General features: G+C 34.8%; 3 protein-coding genes, 2 long non-coding RNA genes and 2 pseudogenes across 7 annotated transcripts; 2 read left to right on the top strand and 5 right to left on the bottom strand.

Moving 5' to 3' along the window:
- Positions 1-1,772, bottom strand: part of LOC140963255 (uncharacterized protein At1g28695-like) — a 4,869-nt pseudogene extending 3,097 nt beyond the window's left edge.
- A 435-nt stretch (positions 1,773-2,207) lies between these two features.
- Positions 2,208-5,311, bottom strand: LOC140963010 (rac-like GTP-binding protein RAC1). The gene is made up of 7 exons (XM_073422210.1): positions 4,694-5,311; positions 4,459-4,546; positions 3,894-4,003; positions 3,712-3,775; positions 2,924-2,988; positions 2,597-2,662; positions 2,208-2,507 (listed from the first exon to the last, which is right to left on the bottom strand). Exons 1-7 carry the CDS (start codon positions 4,832-4,834, stop codon positions 2,409-2,411), a joined length of 633 nt encoding a protein of 210 aa, XP_073278311.1. The 5' UTR covers positions 4,835-5,311; the 3' UTR covers positions 2,208-2,408.
- On the top strand, positions 2,669-3,575 carry LOC140963012 (uncharacterized). The gene is made up of 2 exons (XR_012172644.1): positions 2,669-2,779; positions 2,899-3,575. It is a non-coding gene; the product is annotated as an uncharacterized lncRNA (long non-coding RNA).
- Positions 5,312-5,681: 370 nt separating the features above from the next.
- Positions 5,682-8,707, bottom strand: LOC140963254 (cytochrome P450 714C2-like; annotated as a pseudogene).
- Positions 8,708-9,585: 878 nt separating this feature from the next.
- On the bottom strand, positions 9,586-11,537 carry LOC140962456 (large ribosomal subunit protein eL43-like). Its single transcript, XM_073421367.1, has 5 exons — positions 11,430-11,537; positions 10,777-10,816; positions 10,335-10,423; positions 9,951-10,033; positions 9,586-9,858 (listed from the first exon to the last, which is right to left on the bottom strand). The coding sequence occupies exons 1-5, from the start codon at positions 11,520-11,522 to the stop codon at positions 9,795-9,797; spliced, it is 369 nt and encodes a 122-aa protein (XP_073277468.1). The 5' UTR covers positions 11,523-11,537; the 3' UTR covers positions 9,586-9,794.
- Positions 11,538-12,944: 1,407 nt separating this feature from the next.
- Positions 12,945-17,407, top strand: LOC140962852 (probable serine/threonine-protein kinase PBL19). Of its 3 annotated transcripts, XM_073421891.1 has the most exons (6): positions 12,945-13,102; positions 13,382-13,513; positions 13,798-14,228; positions 15,030-15,290; positions 15,936-16,058; positions 16,589-17,407. In XM_073421891.1, exons 2-6 carry the CDS (start codon positions 13,492-13,494, stop codon positions 17,120-17,122), a joined length of 1,371 nt encoding a protein of 456 aa, XP_073277992.1. In that variant the 5' UTR covers positions 12,945-13,102; positions 13,382-13,491; the 3' UTR covers positions 17,123-17,407. The 3 variants fall into 3 exon arrangements, with proteins under 3 accessions (XP_073277992.1, XP_073277993.1, XP_073277994.1); XM_073421892.1 differs by lacking the exon at positions 12,945-13,102 and having other exon boundaries at positions 13,116-13,513; positions 13,812-14,228; XM_073421893.1 differs by lacking the exon at positions 12,945-13,102 and having other exon boundaries at positions 13,117-13,513; positions 13,899-14,228.
- A 1,117-nt stretch (positions 17,408-18,524) lies between these two features.
- On the bottom strand, positions 18,525-19,412 carry LOC140963384 (uncharacterized). Its single transcript, XR_012172682.1, has 2 exons — positions 19,162-19,412; positions 18,525-19,017 (listed from the first exon to the last, which is right to left on the bottom strand). It is a non-coding gene; the product is annotated as an uncharacterized lncRNA (long non-coding RNA).
- Positions 19,413-20,713: the final 1,301 nt, after the last annotated feature.

Raw genomic sequence — 20,713 nt, 5'->3', positions numbered from 1 at the left:
ATCGGATGTTTATGAGACTTTTAAACAGTGGGAGTTAGCCATGAATGATGTGATGGATTCACTGTCATCCAATCACAAGTGGGAGTTGTCAGAACTTCCTTAAAGTAAAAAGGTTTTACATAGCAAGTGGGAGTACCGGTTAGAACATGACGGTAGCAAGCGGTACAAAGAAATACTTGGTGTAAAAGGTGAAAAGGAAGTCATTGGTTACACTGATATTTTCTCTCTGGTGGTAAAGTTAACTACTATCAGGACTGTACTTGGATTGATGGTAAAAGAAGATTTACATCTGGAGCAGTTGGATGTAAAGACTGCGTTTCTTCACAGTGACCTAGATGAAGAAATGAATCAATCACAGGGATTTGAAGTACGAGGGAAAGAGAAAATGGTGTGCAAACTTCAGAAGAGCTTGTATGGTCTCAAACAAGCAAGACAGTGGTACAAGAAGTTTGATGGTGTAATGAATAATGATGGTTTTCTGAGGTATCAGGCTGATCACTGTTGTTATGTGAAGCTTGATGGTTATTATATCATACTACTGATATATGTAGATGATATGTTGATAGCAGGAGCTTGTCTGGAGCAGATTGATAAACTCGAGAAAGAGTTATCAAAGGAATTTGCTTTGAAGGATTTGGGTGCTGCAAAGCAAATCCTTGGAATGGGGATCCTTAGAGATCAGGTGAATGAAGTCTTGAAGCTTGAGAAGATTCCTGGAAGCAAGAATCCAGCTGATATGCTCACGAAGGCTGCTATCATTGAAAAACTGAAGTTGTGTTTGACTTCAGTTGGTCTCCTAGACTAACAAAGGAGGTATGAGCTGCTGCACTGATGGTGTGAAGACATGATTGAAATCAAGTCTTCAAGTGGGAGAATTGTTAGGTAAGATTTTATTTAATGTGGTGGGACCCACATTAAATAAAATAATAATAAAATCTTTTCCCACATCGATTGATTTTAAAAATTGGACGAGGGAATTAGTTATAAATAGAGCTCAATTCCTTCAGTTATTGTATCCCAAAATCAAAAGCTTTTTAGCTTTGATAAAAAGAGAGTGCATAGAAAAAAAGAGTGTATTTTTTTCTTGAGTGCGGGAATTCTCTTTGTGTGAGTTAGAGAAATTATTTTCTTGGTATACTCGGGTTGGGAGTGTGAGAAATATTGAGTGTATTGGTGTATACACTTGTTGTAATATTTCTTCCAGTTATAAAAGTTGCAGTGCTCCGTGGACGAAGCCTATATTGGGTGAACCACGTAAATCTTTGTGTTCTTGTTGGTTATTTTATTCCGCATTTTTGGGTACTATTATCATCGTGGTCGACATCGCTTCGGGGGTGTAATTCCCCAACATAACTCACGTACCAAATTTGTGTTTGGGAGTTATCTGTAGGGTGAGAATTTGATCCAAGAAACCAGAAGAACGAGGAAAGCTGCAAAGATCATACAAAATGCTACAACTACAAGATCAGCGATGGAGAATTTCAATAACATGCCAGTTGGAAAATTGACTTCCTTTAATTTTAACTTATATATTTAATTTCAATAAAATAATAATTAAAGATTTTTTTTATTAAATATCGAAGATTTCGTATAGTTAAAGTGAATAGAAGGAGAGATGAATAAATTAACACCTTCAAACAAAATATGATCAGTTATTAGTTTGTAATTAGTTACAACTAATTTGGGTGAACGGAAAATAACCGATGCTTGGGACCGCCGGACCGAGGGGAAGCCCTTCCGACCATGCCTATAAGTAGCACACTATTTACCATTTTTTCGAAACATCTCATTTTCATTCTTAAATTATTTTTTGAGATGACTGCTAAGCGTGAAAAATGTTTTGTTCGGCATTTAACGTTGCTCCTATAACATATGATGATCCACAAAGTTTATTTTACAAGAGTGTGGAAGTGTTAACTATCTCCCTAATCAATAATATGTCTCTTGTGAGGCGGTCTCACGGATCTTTATGTGTGAGACGGGTCAACTCTACCGATATTCACAATAAAAAGTAATACTCTTAGCATAAAAAGTAATAATTTTTCATGGATGACCCAAATAAAAGATCCGTCTCACAAAATATGACCCGTGAGACTGTCTCATACAAGTTTTTGCCCCTAATTAATATTATAAAGTTGATTTTATATAAGCCGAACACCACCAGGGGTTGAGTGACAAAACTAAATACAAGGCCGAAGTTATGAATAGAGGGGAAATTTTTAATTTTTCTTTCTACAATCAAACCCCATAACATTGAAAGTCTTGCAAGAGATCAGAACAACAGATTGTGTAAAACCCAAAGATATACATGATATTAATATATAGCATATTTTCAAAACAAACCAAAAAACTTGGAGAGAAAAATAGACAAATGATAATATCAGCATTCTTGAGTGATCGAATCCGGATCAAAAAATCCGGCACGATTTGGAGTATCTGGTCTGCTTCCTACGCTTGGGTGGCCTGAGAACGACCTTTATCGCTGCATCAAACACAGCCTTCACATTCTGTATTTCAAGAATTGCTAAAACTAATCAAATGAGGCACTTGAAACAACTTCAAGAAAATGCATTAAAAGCTCGAGAATAGAACCAACCTGCTGTGTTTTGGCACTGCACTCGACGTATGCTACTGCTCCTATTTGCTTCTTTAGTTCTTCACCCTGAAAACAAGAATCTCCAAATTCCAAATTAAAAATTCTAGATAATCAAACTTGCTAGTGTAAGTTATAGTCCATATCAAGTTTCTACGATCAAGGGAGTTATCTAAATCTTGAAGTGTCTCGTTAGATCGAGCTTGTTTAAGCTTAAGTCGTCGATATCATGAGTACAAAATATATCCAATCCTCTGGATAATCAATAATGTTCTTATAAATTAAGTTTTACAATGACAATTTAGCTTGAGGTAGAGTTCTCATATGGACCTGTTGGGTGGAAATAGTGCATGCTCCCGGATAGTCATTTTTGAACTGCTTGTCCTCTCTCAAATCTGGAATATCATGAACTCCAGCAGTCATATTTAGGGTCAACGAGAGAGAATCAAGTTAAAGAGATGTTAATAAGGATTGAGCCTCGAATAAGGATAAAAAAAATTACAGTGTCTAGTCCTCGAGAGCTACTAATATAGTAGTATTTGAGCTTAAAATACAAATGGATTTTAGATCAAACTCTTTTTATGGGCCGGAGATTGGCTTGTTGTCATATATATATGCTAAGACCAACGGCCTTGAATCAAAAGCAATAGTTGAAGATAGAATGTAATTCAAATTTTTTAAACTTTAAAATAAAAGCACTATGTTTCGATTGTCATGCTCCATAGACAACACACATGACAATGATATATTCTCCACCATTTCTTCTTCAATTGACTCAATGAACTAATTCATAAGACAGCAAGGGTACATATATCTCGACTACCTAACTAGTCAGTACTCGTATATTTTTTATGAATATAACTTGCATTGCAGAAACCCGTTCATATGCATAACCTGTCCTGGTGTTCCACCGATATATGTATCAAGAGATTCTCTAGAATTTCAAGATACTGACCCGCTCAAGTGCTAAGAAAAATTGAAACTGTCTTGTACTTAAAAAAAAAAAACATTGTGGGAATCCGATTCAAAATACTGAAAGGTAAACAAAAATCTTTGAAAAAAAGCAAGACAAATGCGTAGCAACTAGTTTTCTTTTATGAGGAATGAAGAATCCTTACCTAGTTTTGTCCCCACAAGAACAATGGGCACCGAAGGAGCATAATGCCTTAGCTCGGGGACCCACTTCGCCAACGTAAAAAGTAGCATAAAAGCAAAAGAAACAATGAGTATACACGCCATCAAGAAAAGTTAGTAACTACAACTTGACTAAGCATGAGTGTTCAAGGAAAAAGGAGTTTACTTTCTTTGAAATGTTTTCAAAGCTTGGCCTACTTATAAGAGAGAACGCCAACAGGAAAACATCGGCTCCTCTGTAACTAAGGGGCCTTAATCTGTTATAGTCTTCTTGACCTGCCATAAGTCGTTTCAAATTTGAGAATCTACACTAGAAAAGCTCACATAAACATCATGCTTGCACGCGCCAATTAACTATATCTTTTACTCTTTTCTTTATGCAATGAACTCTAAAGTATGGTCAGCTAAAGCAAGGTAAGAGGATAAAAATCAAATATCTATATTTCAACAAAGATCATAGGATTGTACATTAATTTATTTAACATGAAATGGATGATAGGATCATATAATTAGGATTTAATTTATGAGAAGAAAGATTCAGAAATGATAAAATTATAACTATATGAACCAACCCTTTGGCCTTAACCATAACCCCAAGCAACAATAAACGAAGAGCTCTAGCTTCATGCTAGAAAGAAAATGAATTTTAGAAGTAAGCAAGAAATTTGAAGGTCATGTTTAAGCAATCAACAATAAGAAAAGTAAAGATATGAAGAACAGGATTGTTTTACCAGCAGTATCCCACAGGCCAAGATTCACAGTTTTCCCATCCACAGAGACATTGGCACTGAAGTTATCAAACACAGTTGGAACGTAATCCTGAATCAATCAAGAATACACAGCATGATGACCAAGAAAACGCAAGATACACACTCATAGTATAACAGCGAATAAAGCCCAAAAAAAAGCTCAAAGAGAGAAATAGTAACACAAACACTGTATGTGTGCGTTGTGGTATATACTTACAGTGGGAAATGTGTTGCTGGTGTAAGCTATCAGAAGACACGTCTTCCCAACTGCACCATCACCAACTGTAACACATTTAATGAATTTGGTTGCTGTGGCATTTGAATTGACACTGCTATTCGTAATAGTGCTGGTACTCATACTTTTTAATCAAAAACTCAAGCCAAAAGAAACAGAAAAAAATCAAGAAACTTGACACTCCCAACTACTGCGGGAATCTTTGATTGGAGAAATTTTAGGGATGAAGGAAAAGAGAAGGGACTCTTTTGAGAATGTAGTGAGGTGAAAAAATCCCTTCTTTCTCGTGCATTAACAATGAGTATTTGAAATGACACTTTGTGTGGTTTTACACAAGAGTGGGTGCATGAGAGAATGGTGAAAAGCAAGATAAAGATTTCTTGAGAACTTCTTTTCGGCAGGAAAAGCTGCTTTATTTTGAGTTGTGAGGGAGGGAAAAAGAGTGCAAGGCTAATGCGACATGATAATTTTAACTGGTTATGAATTACCAAAAGAGTGAAAGAAAAGGAAAATAGTTGAGAAGAAAGTGGGCTTCCAGGTGACTTGCATTTCACTGATCGGAGAAATTTTTGGGATTTGACTAACTCAGTTTTGTTCTAGGATGGATCTAAAACTTACCTAATATAGATGATTGCACAATTCAATATATGCAATGTGGATAATCAATGTTGCTAAATAATTATTTTTTAGTTATTGTCATTTTATGAAAAATGACTAAACAAAATTCCTAGGAGTTTATCATACAACCATTTAAATTTATTTATTTCACAAGATAACTGAAGCCATCTCTTGTTGAGAAATGCGGATAGATGAAAATAACGAGTTAAGAGAGATATTGAAAGATCACATACGTGTTTGATTTTTTTACATGATAAGTTAATTACTACTATAATATACTTTTGTATTGAAATTAGTGCGTGTAAAGAATTTTGAGGAAGCTTTATGGTGTTAGCGTTATTGTATATTTAATGCAGAAAAATTAAGGTGGTCTTGTCGTGTTTTTCAAAATATTTTGAACTGATTTTTGAATTTGAATTTTCAAAATTGATGTGAGTTATGGATGACCAAGTGGTCACGGTCTCAGATGTGTAACATAAAGAAATAAACGGGAATCCCGGGAATGTTAGTTTCTCGATTAAACAAGAAGATCAAAGTTTCTCAACCGTGATGCTGACTCCAAATTCAGGTAGTACAACCAATCTAAACACAGGTGAATACTGTATGTTGCCGCCAAAGAGAAGCTAAACTTGGCAAGAACGAGAGACAAAATGACCTCCAATTCCATCATTGTGAAGTTCTGTCCCAAGCACATACGGGCCCTGACTCCGAATGGCATATAAGCTTGTGGAATCTTGCAGGCTCCGGCGATCCCCTTGGCAAATCGATCTGGCTTTAACAGAGGAGGTCTGATCCCCATAAATCTTGGTGCTGGTGAAGTATAGGTATCGGAATCTGAACATTTATGCCTTTTGGAACATGAATTTCTTTGAATTTGATGTCTTCCAAAGCTTCTCTCACCACAAAGGCTACTGGGGGATATAGTTCATATAGGCGTCATGTTTCTTGAATCACCACAGTTAGCTGCAAGTCGAATAGAAAAGTAACAATTTAACAATTCAGTGCATTTTCCTTGTGGATAACATGGAAAAATTGCTTCAAGATGACTCATTTTCTTTGACTTCGAATAATGTGCCCGTATATGTCGTGATGTGTAGCAATTTTATGCAACGATTTCATATCTCGTGCTATATATGCCGAAAACAGGCATATAACCGACAAATGATAGAGTGCAAAAGGTTAGATGCTAAATTTTGTACCATCTTCATGTTTGGAGCATATCTGCGTCTGGGGCATTTTTACCACAGATTTTGAGCACCTCTGCACGAGCTCGAGCTTGCCACTCAGGATAAGATGCCAGTGTCATTACTCCTTAAGCACCATGATGCGGAGATAGCAGTAGTCTCGTGTCCGGTAAAATATATATGTATTTGCAGTTGGCAACGATAAACTTGTTGTTGATTGACACATATTTAGGTGCACTATTGGCATCTCTACTTTTCTCAGCTTCGCTGAGTATCAGTAGAAGGAGGTCTTTCTTGCTGTCATTGAGTTGATTGTGTTCCTTTACAACCTCGAGTATCATTGCGTCTACTTCACTCTCAAGTTTCCCAATCTCCTTGTTGTGTTTATTTGGAAGGTATCTGTATTAAAATTTGAACAGAAAAAAGTATATAACAATGATTGTCATTGTAATTCTTAAAGAGGAAACCTGACTAGTCTGATTTCCATTCCTACCCTCGCCATGAGCAAATCCTCGTCTATTTTGATCTCCAATTTTCCTAACAAATCCCCAGTTTTGGTCTCCCAGCTTTCTAATCTAACATCATTGAGGTTGATTCAGCCATCATATCATCATGTTCACCGTGCCCTGCAAAAATCTTCAAAGTCATATTCGATGTTCCATATCTATTACATACTACCAGCACAAGAAACAAACGAATGGTGTTTTTTAACATCTTATGGTAATCATACTGTGGGATTTGAAGATACATGTCCCGAGCAACCAACAGCTTCACCACAGAATTATTTACTTTGCCACGTGACCAATGTAAAGTACTAAAAATCAGTGTTCTAAAAAACACGCTTAAGCTTGAAGCTCGGCAAAAACGCTCCGCTTCGGAGAAAGCGGAAAAAAACGTAATTAAAGTGTTTAATTAAGCGTGCTTAAGAACAATTAATCGCATCTATTTATTTTTTATTTTTTTATTTTGAAAGTATATCCTTTTATTTTAAAATAATAAATTAAGTTTATAATTTAGATATTTATTTTTTAATTTTAATTATAATTAAGCATGTCTGATAATGATTTGACAAATATTTAACACTTTTAATATGGTCTAGTTGAAAAAACAAATAAATATTGTAATTTTGATATTTTTATGATTTTATAAATATGATAATTAATGTATCATACTTAAATTTATCATATTTATGTATTATTTTATCTATTTATTGATTTGAGATAATTACAATTACACTAAAGATAAAAAACATTTTTTCACGCTTAAGCTTGTATTAATCTCGCTTAAGCTTGAAAACTTGGAGCTCGACATCCGCGCTTCGGGGCGCTTCACGCTTTTTAGAAGCTTGCTAAGAATGCACACAATTAATATTGGCTTGTCTGAGTTCATGTAGTCACTTGTTGAATGAGAAGTATACGCTATACATACCTTAACTTTATCAAGATAGATTTCAGGTGCGATGATCTTCCTTTGGTGAGCCCAATAGGGTCATATCGATGTTAAGATGCCTCGACCGAGCAAAGGGCCCCGATCCTTGAAAGATAAGTAGGCTTCCCGAGGTTCAATGAAGTGCAAAGGCTTATTTCCTTGACCATATCTGGATTTGTAACACACAATATCTTTATAGTCCCCTTGGCATACGCAGATATAGGTCCTGCAATAAAACTTTTGCTCATACTCGTGCATCACTCCACGCATCTATTTCTCAGTAACACTGTAATCTTACGCTTCAAAATCAACTTCAGGAATACTGAAAATTCACAGCATATCATACCGTATTCATCTGTCCACTGCAGAAGATGTGGGATAGCAGTGGATGGCCATGAACGAAGCTTCACCCCACAATCTGCTGATCTCTTAACCAGATTTTCACGAACTCGATCATTGATCTTCCTAATCTCAGCTATGTTTCCATATAAAAGTGAAGGCGAAGGTCCTCCGATCCCTTGCTTTTCGAGCTTTGATCTTAGCCTTTTGGGCCTCCGCGAGAAGGAATCATGAAGCCAGGCAAATATCAAGAAACACCCACGCAAAACTAGTGAGGAAATCATCGCGGCGTTTGCCCTTTCAATTTTGACGCTTCTGCTTCGAACATTCTTTATCTTGATTAAGTACGTTGCTCTCTCGAGCATCGGTCCAGCTTCTGTCCACAGTCGTGCTGCATCTCTGGTTTGTGTAATATATAATAATAGGTATATATGTACATGCCATGCATGTGTATCTTTTACTAACGATGAGAATGCGTAAAAGAGTTGAAAGAAATCACAATTTATATTTAATGGGATCTGATTATATTTTTGACGAAATTTTTATAATTACAATGGTTTGGTCTTGTGTTTCAGTATATTATCTACGCGGCTGAAAAGATCTAAAATTCATGTTGCGTAACACGATTAGGAGTGAGCAAGATTTCGGTTAAACCAAATTAAACGACAGAACCGAGCCAATTCGAAAATTCGATTCGGTTATTTTGGAAATTCGGTTTTTCAATTTAAAGAAATTCGGTTACATCGGTTAATTCGATTTGATTACGGTTTTCAAAATTTTAAAATCGATTAACCGAATTATCCGATATAATAAATACTATTATTTGATAAATTTTTATTTTTATCAATTTTTATATATATTTTAGTTTTTAATATTAAAACAAACCCTAATTTTAATTCTAATTCATCCTTAATTTTAAAATCAACTCTATCAATTTTTATATATTTTTAAATTTTTAATTTTTATGTTTTTATACCATATATTATTAAAGTTAAATTACAATTTTTTTTTAAAAAAAACTAATCTGTGATTAATCGATTTTAATTCTATTCGATTTTCATCAGTTATGAAAATTAATTCGATCGATTCGGTTATGGCTAAATATTTCGGTTCGGTTCGGTTATGACTAATTCGGTTCGATCGATAACCGAAAATACTCACCTCTAAACACGACTGCTTGGTCATTGCTCAGATGAAAAAGGTTTGGTTGGTTCAATTTTTGAATAGAATTATAACAGATCAAAAAACAAGCTCGATTATTTTAATATTAACTTTAGTTTGATTTGCAAAAACAAAAAGCATAGATGGTCTGAAAACCGTTACAAATTAAATATGAATTAGGGGGCACGTAAAAGAGGTATCTCTGAGAGCAATACAAATACTAGAGCAACAGCGCAGCGAATTGAGAGTTGCTGGGAGAACATAGCAGCAAATATGCTCAGCTATGGAAGTCTAAAGTGACATAAATTCAACATGAAAACTTTCAATTATAACCAGAATTTAAACCAAAAAATCTAACTCTCGGTCTGCTCCCTCAACCTACGGATGGTGCTCCTAACCGTCACGGCACTTGCAGTGCTGCAACAAAGATAAATGCAGGTTGGATATTAAGTTTACGAAACATGAACGATGAATACAAGCAGAAAGTGCGTTGGTGCAAGGTTTCTTACTTCAATGTGTAAGCACCGCCGGCTTTCACTTTGCCACAGTCCTTACAGCCCCAAATGCCGACAGCTTTCCTCTTCACCGCATACTGTAGTTGTAGCAACGTTATACACAGAAGCATGGACGATAGATCAAATTCAGGTAAGGCAAAAACACTCCTTGACAAACAGGAGAAGCTATCTCTGGGCGTGCTTTTAAAAGACCCAAAAAACCACAACCAGATAGGTCTGGACTTTGGAGCGGAAATAAATTTTTCTCACAATTTTATCATATCTTTGATCTGAGATGGACATCAGTAAATTTCTTCATTTTTTTATCAATATATCATAAATATGATATTTGTTGTTCGAACTGTAATTTTGCAAATGCCATAAATATGTAACTCGTACCTTGCCACAGAATTCACAGAAGTACTTGCTGTGCTGGCTAACTTCCATCTTCTTAATCTGCTTTCTCAAACTAGCACCATAACGGGTGCCTGAAATGTCAGAAGATACCAATCAATCACAGCCAGAGTAATATAGGAAGTAAATGTCGAGTTCAATTGCAAAGTAGTCCCCATAGGTAGTACACCAGACAAACGGCAGTCTACAGAATCACAATGTTCGGATTACAGCAGGAACAGACTTGACTATTATGAGATTCATGTTATCAAAATTCGCTTTCCAGAATAAAAAATAAGTAGCAAACAAAAGCATTCAAAAGCAGGGATGTTTCATTAGTTTCACACACAAGTAAAATAAGCTGGTCAAATCTAACTATAATGCTTGTAAAATAATAAAAGAAAAAAGTAATCTTGACAGGCCATTCAATTGGTCCAGTACAACATACCATATTTTCCGACAATGCCAACCTTCTTGGTTCTCTTTGCCTGAAAAAGATAAAGAACCATAGTATAAAAACAAAATTAAAAACCTTGATTCATCGAACATGCGAAAAATGTTTAACTCAGGGCAATCACCGGTACACTAACTGAGCTAAAAGTCACTATTTCACAAGAACATAAAACTACAGCAAAGTGAGACCAATGCTTCAAATCGGAGCCTACAATTCAATGGAAAATCAACCGTGATGAAATTCACTACCTCGCTATTTTTTTCCAATTGGCATGATTGCCATCCAACCACCAACTAAAATAGTCCAGCAGACGAAGATAAATAAAAGTTGCATGTTGCATAGCGTGAACTATATCTAATATTCCAAATCTAGAAGAAAGCAAATACTTGTGCACTAACTTTCAATATGCCTAACTAACCTCAGATAAATTTAGATAGATCGGGCTAAACAACCAAGAACTGAATAAATTAACAAAGAATGGATCACTAAAAAACAAATTTTCAAGTAGCAGACACAGAGATAGGAAAAAAAAACAACTATTTAAGAAAACCAGCAGCGCTAAACACAGAAATAATCAGAAATTGAAACCATAAATTATAAATTTCTACTCATATCATATTGATTGGGGGGTTTGAAAGAGAGATTACCATCGAAGATCGGTTACAGAGGAGACGAAACGAAGAAGTACCATTGCACTTGAACTTGTATTTATATAATGGCGTCCGGTGTAGTTGTGTCATGTGTGCCCTAGATCAAGAAAAATGATGAGTATTGGGCTTGATTGAGTTCAGAAACAAAGGCCCAAATAAGTATCAGATATATGGGCTTCATTGTTAAATATTTGCCATGGCAGCAAATTAGGCATGTTATAGATGTAATGGCCCACTTTGGTTTGGTAAATTAGTTCTTCTGTACTAATCTTTTTATCTTACTAATTAATTATTTTTCTATTAATTGATGAACTTTATAATAAAAATGATTATATTCTAATTTAATTTTTAACAAATTCAAAATTCAAAATTCAAAATCTAAATTATTAAGCAAATTAGTGATTTTACACGGTATCTTCTTTTTCTAGGTATTAGATATTTTCTTATTTACAAAAATAAGACTCACTTTGTGTTCTTTGATATTTTTTATTTACGAATACGTGACTCTCTTTTGTAAAATAATAAAATCGATATATCTATTGTGTTTTGGTGACTTTTTGTTCAGAAAAACGCTAGATTTTTAAAAAATTTACCATTTATTTGTTTTATTTCGTTTTAAAAAAGCTTATCGTTCAGAGTTTGCTGAATATAGTTATCTGACTAACATGAGGTGCAAGCTATCGTGTTAGTTCGTGAATTTATCTAATATATATTAAAAAAAAATAGCTACAGATTTCATCCTTACTACTAATAATAAGTTGATGTGTATGAAAATGTATAATTATTTTAAGTGTCTGTAATGTCTATGCCCTTTGTGATCAGCTACCTGAGAATCGGGGAATGAGTCATTGCATACGAAATAATATAACATAGGAAAATGGACTTTTCGAGTTCTGTCATAGTCTTCGTATCCCCTTTTCTTCCCCATCCATATTCAAAGTCACGATCATGTAAATTTCCTTAGAAAAATCTCTTTAATTTTGAAATTTTTAAAAAAATATCGGTGATTTTTATGTATTATATTGTCAAAATTCACTTAAGTGTAAGTAATTTAATAAATATATCAAGAATTTATCAATAGTCAATTCCTACTACCTCCAACATGCATAGCATATCATTTACAATAAAATCGAATGACATTAATCTCGTTATGCACATTTTAACATTTTTCAAAAGACTTAGGTAAGATTTCAATTTATAAAACCTATCAAACGTATGATAAAAAAAAATTGTATTAAAAAATATATTCATGTGGTACGAGGTAGAACCATTTTTGAAATTTCAAGATTGGCTGCTTTTCTTTTTTCTTTTTTCTTTTTTCTTTTTAATCGATACGATTATGCTCCCACACGTGAACTCAAGTCCCATTTCAATCTATATCGTGAAAGACACGTACTACCAACTCATCATCTGTTAAACGACAAAAAAATACAATAATTTTTCAGAAACATAAATTTTATCAGATAATAATATCGAAATGTTTTTCACCACAGTTTCGAGCCAATCACTGCGTGTTGCATAGATGGAAATAGTTTTAGCTGATAAGTGAAAGCAAGTTTTGTTAGCTTTTGTGTACATATCCCACGAAACAAGGGGAACCCATTGCCCAAAATCTATTGGAAAGCAACCTTATATCTTAAGAAGCAAGAAACAGAGAAAGAAGAAAGTTGGTAAAAAGATTTGGTTCTTTTTTCATCTCACTTCGAACGCGTAGAAAGTTGGAATTTTTATTAAAGATAGTCCAAAGGGTTGAACAAATCCAGGAAGAAATATGGATACAGATAGTCTGTATTCATTAATATCCTCTGGTTATAATATATATATAGATATACAAATGTGTGCTCACACCTAAAGCATTTACCGATCGTATTAATTGTGTTTCACCTAACTTGGTTGTGCATTAAATTCCCAGTGCTTTATGTTAACGAATAGTATTTCCAATTACTCAGACGAACAGACACACGCAAGCATCTTTCGGACTCGGTAGTTCTCTGTCTTGAAGATTTTATCTGAACCATCTCGTTTTTATCCATTTTCTTGATGTTTTCCAGGCTGGGTAATGTTGTTTCTTCATGAAACTTGTAAGTTGGCATTCCAATATGTATTGGTTTTTGTTTAAAATATAATTATGACTTTCTTCTTTGCCCTAAAAAAAAAGAAAGAGAAGTTTTATGACTTTATCTGAACTGATCATTCTTTGCTTTCGGGTTGGTGATATTAATTGTCTTTCGTATTTTATTTAGATTTTAATATACTTGGTACTCAATGATCTGTCTTGAATCCCTCTTCGACTAATTATCTTGTGTCCCCGTGTTCATGATTTCCTTGAATTTCCATTGTTTTTATGTTTACTTTGAATTCTCAGGTTTCCAATGGCAGTCCAGGGTTCAAAACCGAATCTTGAAAACCCCCTTTCGATTTAAAGGATTAAAGCAAAAGATAATGCAGTGCTTCTATTATTTCAAGGAAAAAACAAGAAGCGGGAGACAAAATTCAGCCCCAATTCTGACAAATCCGAACAATTCTGATGCCATCTCACAAACTAAGAGGGTAACAAAATCGTCATGCTCAGCCCCTTCACCTCGAAGCATACCGGAATTATATGAAGAAAAAGCTCAGAATTTAAGGGTTTTTAAGTTTCCGGAGCTAAAGCAGGCTACCAATAATTTTGACAGATTACTTAAGATAGGTGAAGGTGGTTTTGGATGCGTGTATAAAGCAAGCATCAAGCCTGCTGATGGAGATGGTGACCCTTTCGTGGTTGCCATTAAAAAACTCAATAAAGATGGCTATCAGGTATTATTCTCGATCTCCTGTGTGGTTTTTTCATGCTATAAGGCTGAGATAAAATGCTAACTCTTCGAATTTCTCGTGGGATTTTTTTAGTGGCCCCTTTGCTGAATTCACAGTTTGCCAGCGGTTAATAAAAGTGTCAATTTGTTCGATAATGCTTCAAGGTTATTGCTTTGATTTGTGTTGGATTAGCGAATTTTACTCTTTCTTCTTTGTTTTTGGTGGTTCTGCTAGCCGTTTTGCAGACTCTTTTTTTTATTGAACCAGATTACGTTTTGTGAATTGGCTTGGTTTTGGGTGATTTATTTAATTTGATAAAAGTTGTGGATGGATTTACGAAAATGTGCATTCAAATTAAACATGGAGTGCAATGCATGGAAGGGCAGGGGCAAACATAGGAATTTCAGATAAGTGTGCGGCTCAGTGAGCTTTGAATGGATTAAAAACTTGAGTTTTTTTAAAAAAATTAAACATCGGTCTTCACTGCTCATGCTAATTTACTGTGTGTCTGTGTGATCCGCCTTTGGGCCGCAAACACTTGAAGTTACAGAATTAATGCATGACTACTGTGAGTCCTCGAAACAGTAAACAAACCTGCACGTCCTCAAAAAGAAAAAAAAACTATCAAAAAATGTGGTGCAGGTTTATTTGGTAGCGTGGATCCCTCGTTGATGTTCAATATCTTATTCAGAGATTCATCCCAAAAAATGTGCTGCCTCCAAATTCCAGTCTGTGATCTGTTTTGTGAGTCAGCTGTTTGATTAAACTTAAAAATGAATGATTTTAGTGCCTCAAACTGTTCAGGGTCATAAACAATGGGTTGCAGAAGTGCAGTTCCTTGGTGTTGTGGATCACCCAAATCTTGTAAAACTTATTGGTTACTGTGCTGTGGATGGAGAAAGAGGTATTCAAAGGCTACTTGTATACGAATACATGCCAAACAAGAGCCTGGAAGATCATCTATTTAGCCGGGCTTATCCATCCCTTTCTTGGGATCAAAGAATGCAAATTGTGCTGGGGGCAGCTCAGGGATTGGCTTATTTGCACGAAGAATTAGAAATCCAGGTTTTAACATCACAGACTTGGCCAAGGCTATGTTTTAACTGTTCTTTTTGGTAGTGGTGGACCTTTTTTTCCCCTAAAGGCTTTAGTCTTGCTGATAGTGTTGCCTCATGGAACTTCTTTCCTTGAAACCAATTGGCTTTAGTTTTGTCACCATGGGCTCGAAAAGGTGACAAAGTACGTTGAGAACATTGTTTTTAAGAAAGTTAAGATTGCCATTTGATTGGACTTAAGATGGAATTCTTTTTGTTGCCATGATTTAATCTTTTAAGGCAAGTGGCTCAGTCAAAACTCTGCCCAAGCTCAAATGCAAGTGCTTGACAAGAGATACTCGAGGGCAATTTGTTCATTTGTTATATTTTATTTTTTAAGTAATCATCCTCTGTCATATGACAACATTTTTATAAAGTCCTTAGGCATATTTTACTCTTTTCAAACTATTGAGAAGCTGTGCTGCTTGATGCATGAGTAGTCCAATTGTGAGTCAGCATCCGAGTATAACAGTACTTGCGCCAGGCTCGACTAGTTACCACCCTAATGAAGAAAATGCGTAAAGTTACTATGAACTGATATCTGGACTTTATGAGCTCTACTTCAATTATTTGGGCAGTTCCCATGTAACTTATTTTGGTTTATCTCAATGGTTAGATTATTTATCGAGATTTCAAGGCATCAAATGTGCTATTGGATGGAGACTTCATGCCAAAACTTTCGGATTTCGGGCTTGCTAGAGAGGGTCCAACTGCTGGTCGTACTCATGTTTCAACTGCGGTATGCTTACTCTGTTAAACCTGGAATTCACTTTTCATTCAAAGCGTGAAAAAATTCTTACATTTTATCTTGTTAATAAGATTTGGAACGAGTCCTTTTCTTTAAAGACACTATAGGTAAATCCTGCAGAGAGAAGCGAGGGCTGTCTCCCCCTTACCCTTAAATATGATAACTTTTAAAATTATGTGTATCATATTGAAAATTTTAAACTTTTACCCTCTGAATACACATCTTTAATCACTGCAACTCAACGAATCTGTTATGCCTTTTATTTTGTCCTTGGTCAGATTGTAAGAGGCTGGGATTGATTTTATAGTCCTATGTCATGTACTTTTCTCTCAATTTTAGCAAACTCATTTTGTAAAGTGATAGTAGATGGAAGTTGGTTCTAGTCAAGCCCATTTGCATGGACCTGATGGCACGGGATGTTAGTCACGTGACAGGCTTCTCCTGTGAAAGGAACATTAATGTAACTGTATGCAACATAATGTTTTCATCAACTTTCTTGACAACCTAAACTCTTTGTTTAGGTTGTTGGAACGCATGGATATGCTGCGCCGGACTATATACAAACTGGCCATCTTACCACCAAGAGCGATGTCTGGAGCTTTGGTGTTGTATTGTACGAAATCCTAACAGGCAGACGGTCTCTAGAAAAGGAACGCCCCAAATCCGAGCAAAAACTGTTGGACTGGGTGAAAGTGTATCCGGCAGGTAGTCGAAAATTTGGCATGATAATGGACCCGAGACTCGAAAACCAGTTCTCCCTAGCCGCAGCCCGTTCCATCGCAAAATTAGCCGATGCTTGTCTGGTGAAAAACGCGAAGGACAGGCCGAAGATGAGCGAGGTAGTGGAAAACATAAAGCATATTCTGCAGATTTCGGTAGAGGAAAGTCCTGCCAAGTATTTAGAAAGTGAAACGGTGGAAGATAAGCCTCAAAAGGCCATGGGGGCGTCAGAATCCGCTAAACGGAGACTTGCCCATTTGGCCAAGTTAAGTGAATATGTTGGTGGAGGAGGTGGTGGGAGATTCATGATGATGCAGAGGAGTAAAATGGGGTAAATAGGGAGTTTTCTTGGTTCAATGTAGTGGTTGTGTAAAAGGGCCATCACTTTTACTGAAGATGTGAGGCTTTGTTTTCATCTAAAAAATTAAGGCGAAGTTGATCATTTGAAATTAGAATATTTGCCGGAGATTGGCCTCCGATGGGGATGTGAGCATTTCAATGTGTGGAACGAAAATAAGACAGACTCCTGATTGAGAAATCCTATGTAATTCTAAATATGATGCATAAAAATTGTAACGATGTACAGCTGTTGAATAAAATATATATGTATTGCGTGTCTATATTTTTTTACTTCCGAAGACGCTGATCAGATGGGCCTTCTTTATCGATAAATATTATGGGCTTAGGCTGATCGTTGGGACAACTTGTGAGCCGAAGCCCAATAAGGCCGTTCCGGTTCGCGGCCTTCAATATTTTCGCGCTCATTACTTTTTCTACAAAAAAAAATATCTTAATCGTTTATGTTTGTTTTTAAACTATAATAATAATATTTTTTTTTATCTGTTTCAGTTTAAAAGTTAAAATATTTATTATTAATACGTGATTATATGTACTCGTATAACGTTTTCTATTTAAGAATGTTTTTTTTTAAAATTAAAAAAGACATCCCATATAGATAAAAGTAAAGTTCAATGCGATTTTTTTTATAAAAAAAAAATTCATAATAACCGATACTTCTGATGCTGAAATGACGAAAAGAAATCAAATCTTAATGCAGTTATTGGCTACAGAATTCTATTTTAGTATAAGAAATTAAATGACTGATTCTGTAATAATTAGGCACCTACGAGGAAACGCTAGAGCCAAACTCTAGTATATTGTTACAACTTACAAGTACAAGCGCCAATGGTTTTAAATAAAGCTGTTTCAAAACAAAAATTATTGTTATAATTAATTTGTTGAAGATATAATTTTTCTTATTATTCATTCCTTCATAAATTAAATGTCTTGAGTGATAAAATAATAGTCCCTAGAAGTTTAAAAATATGAATAGAGTAGAGCCGTGTGGAGACTCTAAATCAAGCTGCTTGCAAAATGCATTTGAAAAATGTAGGTTTTACTTTGTTTTAATTCACCTGGATCGTATATTGTTATGATCAATTGATCGATGTAATTTGTGTGAATTGTGCTGATTTTTCTAAAAAAAATTAATAAACAGGATCTGAGTTTTCAATATTTTTACAAATGTTTAAATGTTCACAAAAAAACACGGAATTTTTGTGAGACATCTTAAAATTATTTTTGTTAAACAAATATTTTATTTGAAAAAATATTATTATTTTTATGTTAAAAAAATATTTATTATTATAATCCATCTTTATTCGAATTCAAATTATATTTTTCATGTGTTTACTGTATATATGCTTTAGATTATGATGTGAGGAAAACAAAGAAATATAGTGAAATCTGAGAAGAAATTCAAACTTGAAAACTATTAGCTGAACAATTCTAATATCTAACTAACGATGCCCCATCACACATACAACTACTACTTCTAATTACAAAAGGAGAGATCCAGAAAACCGAAGAAAAACAAACCAAAAAAGAACAAAATTTTGATCAGACGCCGGATCTCAAATCTCAAGAAGCCTTGATTAGTTCTATGAATCAGAGCCCTTGGATCTCTTGACACCGATTAGTATCCCTTTTAAGTTTTATCCTTCTATTTTGCTACATAAAAACTTGCTTACAATTTATACGGTTTTAGGAAACAGAAACGGTGTTTGACTGTACAGATTTGTTGGAGTCGAATTCTTTTTCAGATTCGGTGGTCTGCCTCACTGTATTTGATGATCTCTTTGAAGAAGAGAGCTTCAATCTTTTTCCATTGGCTTCATCTGTAGCGATCTGTTCCTGCCTGCATTCTTGGCTGCAAAACGGTGTGTTCCCTCTGAAGAAAACCGTATAATTTAATCAATTCAAAGTCCAAACGCAACAAAACCAAATACCCTTCAATAATAATCTGTATAAATCAAGAAAAGACTGCGATTATCATGACAATCTATCGGGAAAAAAAAAGATTTGGGTAACTGACCTGTACATGTAGATGTCACTTTTCTGGCTGAGTGGTTTGCGGCAAAGGAAGCAAGAATCTAGAAAATGGGGTTGGCGGTGTGTATCTTCGTATCTTTGGTAAGATGAAGCCCCTGACCTCATCTTTGTGCTTTAATGAAACCGAAGAGGTGGGGGAAATAGTGATTGTGGGAGGAAGTTTCGAGAGGGTGGGAAGTGGTTCTTTTATAGGGAAAGGCTTGGGCTGTTGCTGTTGACTGTTGAGCATGAGAAATGGAATAATTTTAACAAATCACAAATTAATATATATATATATTAAAATATTGGAACATCACGAGTTCAAGTTGTCATAAGTGCAGACCACAGGATATTAATGCCTAATGGGAAACCACGGGCAGAATTCCAAGGGATGGAATCTATTGGTAAGGTAAAGGGTAGACCATGGTTTCATAGTACATATAAAAATTTTAATTTTTGGTTTAGTTGAACTTTATTTTATTTATTATTTGATTTTGATTTAGTTTTATATAACGTTCCTCTCAAATGTAACAATAAATTAAATTAAAACTAAAAGCACGCTTGATAGTTGAGAATGGAAAAAAAAAACATTTATATCTCAAATATAGAAGGGAATGATAATTCTTGGCTTCTTGCTCCTATTTTTTATATTTATAAAATATTTTTTTATTTAGCTTAACTAATATAAATTTACTGATAATCATAAAAGCAACAGAATCAAGCAAAGCAAGAGAGGGGGGGACCTACTCGTGGACAGAACTAGCGCAGCTTTCAAAGCCATTGTCTCCGCTGCCCGTTGCCCACGGGGAGCTCGTAATATTCCAACACACGCACTCTTGACTCTCTATGACGCGAAAACCCAATTATAAATGAAGACGCTGATGGCACCAGCGAAGCTTTGAATAATCATTAATTTATTATTCATAAACAGCTCGTGGAAATTATTTTTGGGTAGGTGGGGGGATCAATTATGTGCGTCACAATTTTTTATTATTGTGAGACCACATGAAGGTTATTTTTTAAGATAAAAATATTTTTTTTAATTATAAATATTATGTCTCATTAATAAATATTTATGAGATCATCTCTCTCACTCGTTTGTTTAATAGTTTTCTTAAAAATTAATAAATTAGAAGAAGAATCACAAGACTTGTTAGAAATTTAATCTCTAACAAGCCTCGCCTCTTTCGAAATTTATTACTTGCAAATGACATTATTTGCCCAAACTGAGATAATGATGTTACGCGTCAACTCATAAAGCGAATTAGGTTTTAGGTAAGTAAATGGCCAATCGAAGTATGAATTTTATGACATCCCCCTTGTTTGATTATTGGCTAAATCAAACATCCATTATATTTGTTTCATAAGTTATGAAAACAGATTAATAAAAATCCAACCAAATTAATCGAATTTTTCAAAAATAAAAAAAAATTATTGATTAATCATAGTTTAAAAAATAATTTAGTGCAACCCATAAATTCGATTTTGGGGGGACAAAAAAAGTTGTGGGTGAGAGAGTAGGGTAAATTGCTAAAATAGATGTTGTGGCGAGGAGT

Source organism: Primulina huaijiensis, chromosome 17 (assembly GCF_012295235.1).
Source record: "Primulina huaijiensis isolate GDHJ02 chromosome 17, ASM1229523v2, whole genome shotgun sequence".
Lineage (NCBI taxonomy): Eukaryota > Viridiplantae > Streptophyta > Magnoliopsida > Lamiales > Gesneriaceae > Primulina > Primulina huaijiensis.
This window is presented reverse-complemented; position numbering and strand designations above follow the sequence as displayed.